Below are 12,516 nucleotides of genomic sequence, written 5' to 3'. Positions count from 1 at the left end.
ACGTCAATGTTTTAATATCTCGCCATCAACCAAACTTATGAGCTCCAACAAGCCACGGCAGATGGGGGACCATTTGAGAAAAATCTGAATTCATCCTTTCTGAAAGTGTTTATGGCATAAATAAACATTGTATAGGACAATTATTTTAAATTCATACAATAAAAAAATAATGTGACTAATCTCACTCTTAAAATGTTTTTTGGTGCAAATTAACTACCACTACTACTACTACAAAAAAAAATCACACCTTTCCATTTAAGTTCGCTCAGCATTTTGTCTTAAGTTGTCTATCATGTTTCTTTCTCCTCTTTTCTCACTTTGGTATGTGTATTTGGGGGGCTTTGTAAAATTCCCGTCTTATCCAGGTGAGTAGGAAGTTGATCCCCAGGCCCTTTGCTCTTTTCAGGAATCTCTAAGGCTATTGGATTCTCCCGGGGCCTCGTTTCACACACCAAATTGATGTCTCCGAGTGGAAATGACACTTTCAGCAGGATTTGCCATTCTAAACCACCTCAAGCTCATGTGATCTCACCCGTTCATTCTCGGAGGGATTGCCTTAAAATGCTCTGTATCTTCAAAAGCCAATGAACCAAAGATTGCTCCAACGGAAACCCGATACATATCCAACAAGGGAAAGAAAAGAAATATATATTCTAAAATATCGGTAATGTGGAACTACATTTTTTTTTTGCTCCGATCAAAGACCAATCCAGAGTGATTAAGAGTGTCTTTAAATTAAGTAATGAGGAGGGTAATTTATGAAAATGCATGTACACCTTTTACTTTTAGTAGTTTCTAAATGAGACTACAGTGTTGTTTTGTTGAAGAAAAAAAACTATAATTTTAAAAACAAATCATCAGTCCAACTGTTATAACAAAGTTGTTCTTGAGTGTTGTATGCATCTTCTACTAAAGATAAAGTGGCTTATGAACAGTTCAAAGAAAGCAAAAAAATTGCACATTTCGGTTCAAATCAGCAAAGAGATGTCTTAGCCTAAACCCAGACCTACTTAATCCAGTTTTCTAGTCTATTCATAAGTCTTTGACTGCCAAAAACGTTAAATAACGTTTAGTAAAATCCTATGGAGGAGTGCCAAAGACGTTAAAAGGCGTTTGTTTCAAAACAGAGGTGAAACTAACCATTTTCTATTGTTGATTACTGAAAAACAGAATAAGGTAGAAACAAACTTTTTTTTCTGATGAAAGATGAGTCCAATCTTTCATTTGGTAGCCCAGACTTCCTTCTCCCCAGCCACTTCAACCAGACCCTCCAGATAAGACCTTTATATCTAAATATAGCATTTTCCTTAAAATGTCATCAAATGTTCTATTCATCTATTTTCTAATTTCTAGTTCGTAAATCAGCCTCGAGAGGATGGCCGAAACTGGTATTGGCCAACATCGCCAGTTCAACACTTTTTTTGGGATTGATTGATTGAAATCTTTATTTCAAACATTAACTCTTTGACTGCCAAAAACGTTAAATAACATTTAGTAAAAACCTATGGAGGAGTGCCAAAGACGTTAAAAGACGTTTGTTTCAAAACAGAGGTAAAACTAACCATTTTCTATCGTTGATTACTGAAAAACGGAATAAGGTAGAAACAAAAAATTTTTTTCTGATGAAAGATGAGAGTCCAATCTTTCATTTGGTAGTATGTGTGTTTCCATAGTCCATACACATAATTTTCTGTGGACCTTGAAAGATCAGTCAAAATGCTTAAATCGGCTGGTACCCATGGCATCCCTTTTCTGAAAACGTCTGGCAGTCAAAGAGATAATTTCACATGTACTACCAGTGAGTCTCGCCTTTCAATATATAGGCAATTATGTGTAATTGTGCATGTCAAAATCTATATATTTTTTTTAACCAAACATGTTTTAAATTGTGTACTAATAATGTGCATGTTCCTTGTACATAAATGTAAAATTATTTGTGAAACTTTTTGTGATGGTCTGGTCCAAGTTGGGTATTGGTCCTGCTACCATTATCTGTACTAGTATCGGGGACATGGCGAGAGGGCTGAGATGGTCCATAGAAAAAAAAAATATGCGTACCTATCTTAAGTTTGCAAAGCTCTGATTTGTCATTCAGCACTCTTCAGAAAAATAGGAGCGCTGTGACCATGTTGCCGTCTGGAGGACTAGCCATGATATAATCTGACACTGAAGTAGTAGGAGGAGGAGGGAAAAGGTGTGACCGAGAATCCCTCCCGTGACTTATTTTCAACCCCAAGTCTTTTTGGACCTGCACATTTCTCTGAGGGAGCTCTACACACTGGCATAATGGATAAGGGTGAGGGTGTGAAAGGAGCACCTTAAGGCTCCACATTCAACTCCCCCAATCTCTCCTACACACACTCTTGAGCTGTGAAGACCCTCTTTCTTTGCCCCGCTAACATGGGAGCCTTGTAATAGGCTCTAATTTATAGGGAGGTGTTGGGGTCTTTCTGTATGGGCTGAAGGGATGAGAGAGAGAGAGAGAGAGAGAGTGGTAGAGCGGGGGAGGAGGCAGCAGAGCGGTCCAGGGCCCGCTCGTAATGAGTCATTAATTTCTAAGCCGTTTTGTGGCAGTTGGCTCATTACTGGCCTGCAGAGGAGCCGGAACAAAGCTGCGGGTAGGTAGGAGGTGAGCTTAAATAGTTGGGCCTCAACACTTCCCAACAAAAGGAGGACGAGAGCTCTGAATGGCACTTGGAACAGATGCAGTAAAAAGTGGCAGATGCAAATTGCTGGAGACCGAGTCTTCCTTCAAGCACTTTTCTCTCTTTATTTTGTCAGAATGCACCCTGAGAGTCTAATTAGTTAGCGAGGTGTTTCTCCTCTGATAGGGCCTCGTTATTGTCACAAAGAAGATGCGTTGGAACACACATGTGTCCGTATTCCCCGGCGGACCCCGATCACTGCCACACTTTAATTAATTTGACTATTTTCATTACCCTAAAGAAAATGGAGAATGCTCAATATTTGAATGCTCACAAACTGCGTTGTATATATTTTCAAACGTGATGAAACCGTAAGAAGACGACACCCTCAGGTAATTAATTATGTTTTTAATAATGTGTTCTTCCCACAGGAACAAAGATTATGGACAAATTGGCAGCAGTTCTGGTGAGAATGTGATCATCCCTTCCTTTGTGGAGGTTTTGGACCACGTGGCTCAGGTCAGCTGTGGGGCCAATCACAGTCTTGCATTGACAGGTACAGTTATGGAGTGTGCAATGTATGAGAGAGTGATTCAGAAGCTATCCAAAAATTTCAGCAATTTTAACTCCGTTTTTAATAAGAATACACATGTTTATATATAGTGCTTCCAGTTTAAATGCAAAATAAATCGACTGTTTTTTTTCCAATTGAGTAAAATTAGTTGTTTCCTCCCCATTTTTTAAATTGAAAAATCCTTTCAATGAGATTTAATTGCAAAACCAGACTCCAAGGAAATAGTTTGTTTTTAAAAGTCCACAATTTCAACACAATTATAAAATTACGCTGAAATACAAATCAATAAAAGGTGAGTTCACTAGACCTACAATCGCATCAACTGGGCCTAAACCTTAAATTAATTGAACCCTAATCTATCTTATTGTTACTTCAAATAATTTATTAAAACAAAAAACTTCTTAAAAAATATATTTAGGAAAAAATATTTGATTTAAAAATACAACACAATTAATATAATACAATATAAATACATATACTAATAATGATAACTCTAATAATAATCTTATAAAATGTAAATAATAAATACTAGCAATGTTCAATATCAGACTGGTGACAATGCGATCAACTCTTGAAGTCACCGGTACATAAAATCTACCCCAAAAAACCCAAACCAAAAAACAATGACAGATAATTTTAAAGGAAGATCTATATATCCCAATATAGCATTTTCCTTAAAATTGCATGAAATAAACGGCAATTTTCTATTTTTCTAATTTGTCATTCCCAATAACGGAGACCCTGCTATAAGGCCGGGTATTGGCTTGTACAAGCCTATCCCTAATAATTAAAAACGAAATATCCCTTTATCATTAATTTATACAAGGAAAGCTCCCTTCAACATTTGCATTTGGCATAAAGAGATTTCGTAGTAGCTTTTTTTTTTTTTTTTTTTTAAAAGCAATTTTATGTGGTAGTTGATTTTTAAGGTTAAGATATGCACCATCGAGCCATGCTTGTGTGATGTACAATTGAAAATTGTGTAATATTTATGGAACAAGTAATGAATTCCACAAGATCCATGTAAAGAAAATAATTATGTATTATTTGCATGGTTAAAAAAAAAAACTTGCAAATATGCTTCAGGTACAGTCCTGCCATTATTTTCTTACAATCATCTTCGCATCTTTAATATTTTACTCTGCGCCAAAGTTGGCCCATCTCACTCCATTTACTGTGAGTGTCAGAGGCCCCCAGCCCTCAATCGACACATCACATGTGAGAGTCAAGGAAGAAGGGTGAGAAAGTGAGAGAATATGGCCCTGGCTCCTGATCCATAACAGTCATTGCCTGTTACATACATTTCAGAATTCATTCAGGCTATGAAGATAATCGAGGTAGTCGACAGTTTCCCCTGCAGCCCAATGGATTTATGATAGCACTGTCAAGAAAATGAGGCGAAATGACACAGTAGCTGACTTTAGCTGCAAATAATGTGATAGGCTGTACAGTGGTGCAGCAGCAGCTGCTGTCATTGCAGGTAATAGGCTATAAAGAAGCCTGATAGCAATACCTGTCATTTCTTAATGGCTGACTTCACTGAAGAGCTTTTGTGGCCTTTAACATGAAGATAATAGAAGATACAACAAATTTTACAGCTTTTGAGTTGCATCCATAATTTATCACCGCAGGCCTCGTGCAGGAGCAACATAACAAGGACAACATGCTCCTAGAGGTGTGCTGGAGGGAGCGTTCGAGATGAGCTACAGACGGTCACAGCCCGCCCGCCTTCCAGAATATTCATTTTAATATACACTCACCGGGCATTTCATTAGGTACTCCTGCAAATTCTAAAGCGCTCTAACTTGGCTACTGTTTTTGTTACGACACGTAGATGATGGGCAGTTGAGCAGCCCCTTGTATGCCCAAGCACAGGGGCTCTGGAGCCATAGGTGGTCCTTTAGTACCTCTCTTCTGGCACCCTGTGGATCTCTTAAAAAAAAAAATAAATAAAATTGTAGATATAATTTTTTTATTATTATTATCAATATTACATAGTTTTTTTTTTTAGCTAAAATATTATTTAAGGAATTAATGATTTTGATTTTAAATATTTAAAAAAAATGCCAGAGTCCGAATTTTTAAGTTTTGAGAGAGAGGCGAAAGGTAGATGAACATTTTTTTTAACCTTTAAAATGTCCAAAAATGTCCATCAAACATAAAAAAAGAATGTCAAAAAAATTAATAAAAATAGCAGAAACGGAAACATTTGAAAAGTAATGATAACATTTCAAAAAACAAAAGAAGAAATTCTGAAAATTACTATAAAATGTCCGAAAAATTGCCATAATAGTCGAAAAATTGATTTAAGAAAAGACAGGAACGAAAATGTTTAAAGTGAACAAAAAAATTTCAAAAATTACCATAAAATGGCCACAGAATTGGCAAAAATGTCCATAAAATTGTCCAAAATGTCAGAAATTTGACAGAAAAGCAGACAATCTAAAAATGTATAAAACATTTAAACTATATATAAAAAGAAAAAAGAAAGACGATAGGTAGAAGAAAAGGTATCAATACATATTGGTTGCTGCATAAATGTTCTGTTACGGTGCCGCGCTAATTAGTTCTTGAGCCCTCAGTACATTAGGCTAAGTCAGTTTCCTTCATCACAATGTTGAAATGTTTTGCTGCTTCAGACAATTTTTTGGGGGAATTTATTTGTCTAAAAATGGCTCTTTTGACAGGAAAGGTCGCTGACGCCTGTGCAAGCAAAAAAAAAAACACCTTCCCAGTCCACAACAAGTGAGACTACACTTCAGAAATGGCTGCAGGATTCTGCCATAGTCTGCTTCGAACAGGTTAGTGCGTGGTTAAGCTTAGTTCAAGCTAATGGTTTAACTTCCCCCCCCTGTGCAAACTAAAATCAGCAGTACCTTTGCTCCATATGCAGACTTAAACATATATGCTGACATGTTGCATAAAGTATGCATAAATCCTCGGCGCGCTTTGGCCCTCGTACAGATGTGCGCTTTTATCCGCGGCGTCCCATCTATTCGCATCATTCATTAAAAGCGCTCCCAGGGGCGAGAGAGGCTATATAAACACAGAGGCTGAGGGACACCTCTGCTCTTTCACCTCACTACAGAGGACTTCAAAGTCACCTCTCCTTACATAGCAGATGAACGCTCACCATCTGCATGGCTGATATATGGCCCCACCCCACCCCCCCCCCCCCCCCCCGCCGCCGCCGCCGCCGCCGCCTAACCGTGGTGGTGCGAATGAGGAGCCATCACAGAGTCTGAGCTTTGGTCATTTGTTAGTTTCAGCTCTACCGCCGTGACTTGAAGGGGAGGACATGAATCCTTTTTAATACAACGCTTTGTAGAATTGTTTTTCCAGTGTTGTTTATGTCGTCTGTTCTTAACTATACTAAAAGCATAATACAATTTAAGGGTAGAGCTCAAAGTGGATCATTTCAGTGGATAAAAGGGTAAAATAATCTAATGAGCTTTTTGATTATCAATCAAATAATGATCCAGGAGTGTGTCATGAGTCGTAAAAAATTAACTTGGTCAAAACCGGGTAAAAATGATACATGCCTAGTTTTTGCATCAAAATGTGGATTTTGGTGAGCCATATGGACGCATTGAAAAGCAAAAGTATGAGTGTGCACAAAGCACTTGCTTGATGATTAAATACTACAACAGAATTCTGTCAGAAAAAAAAAAGAAAACAGACGTGTGCGGTTGTACAAAGAGAATATTGTTACTTTCACAGTTGCGTGCACGTTTGTTGTTGCACCTTCTCACAATAAAGTTTATTTACAAACTTTGATTTTGGAAGTGCTGCGTGAAGTGGTAAGTGAAAACCTTCATTATGTGTCTTCAAAATGATAAGCCATTCGCCGACACTTCTTTTACACCAAGAATCACTCACACACGTTTCATTAAAATCCCCAAGTTAACAAACACGCACTCCACCATTGATAAAGCAAGTAAAATTTGGCGAAACGTCACTAATGGCCATCATCTGCATGCCTGTACTTAATGCGAGTGGCTAAAAAAGTTAGTGTCTGATATTCGCTTAACATTCAGATTACACCGTATGCTATCAAATGTAACAGCGCTAACAGCTGTATTTGTTTACCGTCTGTGTTACGGACTGTATTTCATTCCTATGTCTGTAGTAATTGCCAATGTGACACCAGTATTTACTGCGGCTCAATATGTGATATCATCGGTCAATATGAAGTAATGGAAGACATTTATGCGACAAAATTAGTCACAAAAATCAATGAAAACACCCTATATCGCCTAGGCATCATTTGAATTTCTTCTTTGTTAAATATTGTTTTAGAATATCGTTGTAGGATGTTTTGAACGATGCACCTTTCAAATCCTACTGATTGATGCATAAGAATACACTGAAGAAATAGTGCATGTAAATAGTGTGGGAAAAAAATATATTTTACTGTACGCATGTTACCAATAAAGCTGGACACCACACTCGACACTTATCTTACTTGGTTGTTTTATTATAAAAATGCTAACATATTTTACAGTGAACGCCTGGTTCAACTTCCTAAAGTCGTTCCAATGTAAGAATAAAGTACACTTGAGTAGTAATTCGCAGGAGGTACCTCATGGACACAGAAGGCCGACGTGTTGTCACATGACAGACAGTGTGGGACCCAAACAGTATTGTTGCATTGCCATTCTGCCAATTTATTGGTAGCAACTGATGAATTTTAAGGGTACGAATGGCTATGTTGGAACTTGGCATGCCATGAAGCGGAAATGATCGCAATTGCTATTTTTCACGCGCAAATCTCAATGAGCTTGTTTATTTTATCTCTGCAGTATGTTTGCAATATTGTAAACAGTGAAATCTGGTGCTTAATCGCAAAAGGGGAAAATATTGACTCTCCAAGTGGGTCGGCATTTGAACATTCCGCTGGATTATACTTTCTGAGAAGCACCTCATGTCCAACAAGTGAGCCGGGTTGTATTACATTTGCTCCTCAAATCCTGTCATACGGCCAGCTTCCATCCAGTCACGAGGGAAGGGAAATATCCATCTCCAATAAGGACTTAATGAATAGCCTGATGAGTGTCGGGCAGAACTGAATTACCGGTTAGATTTGAAGAGCACGGGTGTGCGTCCATGTATGTGCGTGATGGCTAGTTAGAGGGTCATTGGAGCACATGTAGGAATTCATTCCATCTGAGTTTAAAAGACAAAAAAAAAAAAAAAGGAATTATCGAATTCTGTCACAGAGTCTTATGGAATCACTTTTCTTATCATTCTGGTGTCAATTTCATTTATAGAGGTCAAACTGAGCACATGGCACAGAACAAAATAGGTTAGTGATAAAGGGACAGATTTAAAAAATTGGTTAAAAAAAAAAAGAAAAGGAGTGAAGAGAAATGAATAGGAGATGGAGCAAAAAGCGAACATGCGCGTGAGTGCTGTGAGAGACAGCTTGCCTGGGCCGGAGCATATTGAGGGCAGCAGGTGGAAGAGTGGCACAGTTAATTAAAACGCCTGTCTTAATGTCTCAGCCCGTCACTCCAGGGAGGGCGGGAGAGAGGGAGGGAGGGAGGGAGGGAGGGAGACACTTGCCAGGCTGGAGCTGGGATGCTCCCAGCCAGCCATCTAGACTGCAAGCAAACCATCCAGCCAGCCAGCCAGCCTACTAGGCCACATGTCAGACAAGCCCTGACACCGTGCCCTTCACCCTCCCTGCACTCCCCGCAAAACATTCACAGTCTCACACCCCAGCCCGCTTGCTCTTATGCACGCGTTCATTCGCACTCCCACGACCGGCTCTAATCTACTGTGCTAAAAGTCCTAAGACATCATTAAAATAGTTGTTTTAGCAAATGATACGCTACATCTATATTATGGTATCCCACTGGTGAAACCCGGGGGGGGGGGGCGGGGGAATTGGAGATCTCTTTTCTCAAACATGGAACTAAGAACACATTCAAATTTAAACCCGTGGCAAAATGTGTTAGGGCTCAATTAAGGCATAATTCCGAATTGTTTGGTGCAAACACATTACTACAAAATAACAAAGAAACACCATATCTACATTGAAACATGATAGGGTGGCATCATGCTTTGGGGCGACCGGTATTTCTCTTCAGCTGGAACTAAATTGGCCGATAGTCGATGGAATTAATTATGAGCAGTTCCGAATACCAATCAGCATTAGGACAAAAGTTTCCGGCTTCAAAAACAAAACAGAATATAAAAATCTGAAAAAAAAAAGAAGCTAAGCCTATGTTCACCTATTAACACTCTGTTGCACAGGTCGTAGGTCACAATAATGGTTGTAATTGTTTGAAATTATGCATTCTGGTCTGGTATTTTATATCACGATCACCTGTCATTTGAAAACAAATGTTTACACTTTTTAATATCCATTTTAAGTCGCACACGCCACTGTCATTGTATGACATTAAATTCACACACGTAAGACGGAAACACCTGAACTAATGTTGCATATTTCAAAAGGCATAAGCCAAAAAGCTATGTTTAACCCAGACAGAGTTTTGGAAAGTTATCCAGATACAATTTGTATGTACTATGTATAATACATTTTAATAAAAAATAAATAATTCTATATAGTCAAGTGCAGTGTTAGTGTTCGATCATTGCTTTACGCTACACTTTCAACTTGGTGATGCTGACGGGCACAATGTTAAGTTGCAGAAACCTGATTCTCAGTAGAGTCTTAGTGCCTCACTAAAAAAAAAAAGTCCAGTATTAATCAGAAATACAAGATAATGAAGTCACAACATGGATGTGATTTTTCCGCTAATTCGCGGAATTCCGCTTTTTTTATCTCCCCCCGAAAAAAAAAATTCAGATTTTTTTATTTTTATTATTATTTTTTTTTAGTAGTTCATTGTGTATGCACATGACTCCGACAGATAACATCTTCTGCTATAACAAAGACATTTGTGGTATGCTCTAATATGAGTTACTTTTCATTTGGTCATGATACAATTATTTGTTCATGAAATTTGAACTCTTCAACATTATTTATGTGTTAACTTAGTAATCACATTAGTTAGATATGATGATATTCTCAGTGATAGTTTTTAAAAGCAAAGGCAGTCCAATGTTTTTGAATGTGACTGATTTTGAGTTGACTAAAACTGCCATTTTATATGGGATAGTTCAATATACATTGAAAATTTATGCTGTTGTTTTGTCTATTTCTTTGTCATGTGAGTGCATTGAAAGTACTTAAAAACACGGAAAACCTGGACCTAGCTGGGTGCCAGCGGCCCCCAGACCCCCGGCTAAATTTTCAGATAATTTCACTTTGGTCAAATCACATCCCTGTCACAATTTTGTACGGGAAAAGTTGTATTACCGCAAGAATACAGTCCCCCAAAAATATCACAACTTTGTATTGTGACTTCTGTTTAATACGCCTTTGTAAAAATTCCATTCCAACATGTGCTAGTAACGTAGTATTTACCGCTATTAACCTCAAAGCGTTTTGTGGCTTTTTGTACAGCACTGTATCTCAGCCCACCTTAAAGGAAAAAGTACAAAACAGGTTCTGATGTAAGGTTTGGCTCAGCATAGTCTCGATCACGCCTCGAGTCATCCAGCTTTGCACTGTAATCTGTCGCTTTTAATAATTCAAAGCAAGTGCAGCCTTGTGCACCGTGTGCTGAATGGCGAGGGCAACGGAGGTGTTGTGATATTTCTCTTCGGGCCCCGTCTGGACCATTGAGCCAATCAGCAGGAATTTCGGTGTCATAGCACCACTGACTGTCATTGTTGCTTTACGTGGAACTTGATAAATCAATTTGAGTCTGGATGCCAGCTACAAAGTGGTGATACACAGACGGAAATGCACCTCTTTGTTGTCACTTTGAGCTTGCACCAAACAGCTGTTGTGCAAAGCCAAAGATGAATTTGCACGTAGTAGCACACTGTCTGCATTTTTTTTTTTTTAAGTAATATGCACGACTTTATGGAGTGCTAAGTGCATACAGCGCTCCCACGGCTGTTAGAATAGATTCTTGACAGTGCCTCAGTATTAATGTTGTGTTTTCAATGATTTAAAAAGTTCCGTTCCGTTCCGTCTTCAATTCCGCTTATCCGGGGTCGGGTCGCGGGTGCAGCAGCTTTAGCAGGGAATCCCAGACTTCCCTCTCCCCAGCCACTTCAGCCAGCTCATCCGACGGGATCCCAAGGCGTTCCCAGGCCAGCCGAGAGACGTAGTCTCTCCAGCGTGTCCTGGGTCGTCCCCGGGGCCTCCCGCCGGTAGGACATGCCCGGAAGGCGTCCAGGAGGCATCCGAACCAGATGCCCGAGCCACCTCAACTGGTTCCTCTCAACGTGGAGGTGTCAGTCTTCAATTCCGCTTATCCGGGGTCGCGTCGCGGGTGCAGCAGCTTTAGCAGGGAAGCCCAGACTTCCCTCTCCCCAGCCACTTCAGCCAGCGCCTTCGACGGGATCCCAAGGCGTTCCCAGGCCAACCGAGAGACGTAGTCTCTCCAGCGTGTCCTGGGTCGTCCCCGGGGCCTCCCGTCGGCAGGACATGCCCGGAACACCTCCCCAGGGAGGCATCCGAACCAGATTCCCGAGCCACCTCAACTGGTTCCTCTCAACATGGAGGAGTAGCGGCTCGACGCTGAGTCCCTCCCGAATGACCGAGCTTCTCACCCTATCTCTAAGGGAGCGCTACCCTGCGGAGGAAACTCATTTCGGCCGCTTGTATCCGGGATCTTGATGATGGCCGTTATTTTATTTTGAAATGGCTTGGTCAGAACCAACAAAAAGCCAAAAAATGGTCAAATAACGCCCAGGGGTTAAAAAGTGATTGACATAAAATTATCCATCTTTCTCTCTCTCTCTCTCTCTCTCTCCCTCTCTCTCTCTCTCTCTCTATCCATTCTCTCTCTCTCTCTATCCATTCTCTCTCTCTCTCTCTCTCTCTATCCATCTCTATCTATCCATCATCCTTATTTATTCATTCAAAAGTAAAATTTCGATTAGTGTATGTTCATGTGTTCATGACAAAAAAAATAAAAACAAGGAGAAAACAACAACTCTACAACATCTCACGTCTCGTCACGAGTCGCTGTATCATTGCGGCTCGCTTTGTCAATATCCACCCTGGCGCCTCACTGAACCAGAATCGGTGATTGTCAGACCAAGTGACAGGTCCGAGATGGCCGATAACTCAAAGAAATTGGAAGTGTGAAATCTTTAAGGGCCACTTCTTAACACAGCAAATGCCAGGGTATCTTTCCATCAGCGGCCACACTCACAGGCCAGTGCTTTGTTAATGGAGGCCTGTCTGTCCGTCAGGGCAGCTTCAGG

At 39.9% G+C, this 12,516-nt stretch overlaps 1 protein-coding gene across 13 annotated transcripts in view; it reads left to right on the top strand.

Moving 5' to 3' along the window:
- Positions 1-12,516, top strand: part of LOC144049133 (protein RCC2-like) — a 220,201-nt gene that overhangs the window by 52,028 nt on the left and 155,657 nt on the right. For 5 of the 13 annotated variants that reach the window (XR_013293491.1, XM_077561793.1, XM_077561794.1 and 2 more), the window contains 4 exons: positions 3,077-3,201; positions 4,851-4,994; positions 5,907-6,020; positions 6,308-6,401. Coding sequence is in view for 4 of the 13 variants with exons in the window: in XM_077561793.1 (XP_077417919.1) it covers positions 3,077-3,201; positions 4,851-4,921 (196 nt within the window). In the remaining 9 variants the exon portion in view is untranslated. Of the gene's footprint in view, positions 1-3,076; positions 3,202-4,850; positions 4,995-5,906; positions 6,021-6,307; positions 6,402-12,516 lie in introns of those variants that run through there. The other 8 variants (XR_013293485.1, XR_013293489.1, XR_013293487.1 and 5 more) reach the window with 3 other exon arrangements.

The sequence above is a fragment of the Vanacampus margaritifer genome, chromosome 3, assembly GCF_051991255.1.
Source record: "Vanacampus margaritifer isolate UIUO_Vmar chromosome 3, RoL_Vmar_1.0, whole genome shotgun sequence".
Lineage (NCBI taxonomy): Eukaryota > Metazoa > Chordata > Actinopteri > Syngnathiformes > Syngnathidae > Vanacampus > Vanacampus margaritifer.
This window is presented reverse-complemented; position numbering and strand designations above follow the sequence as displayed.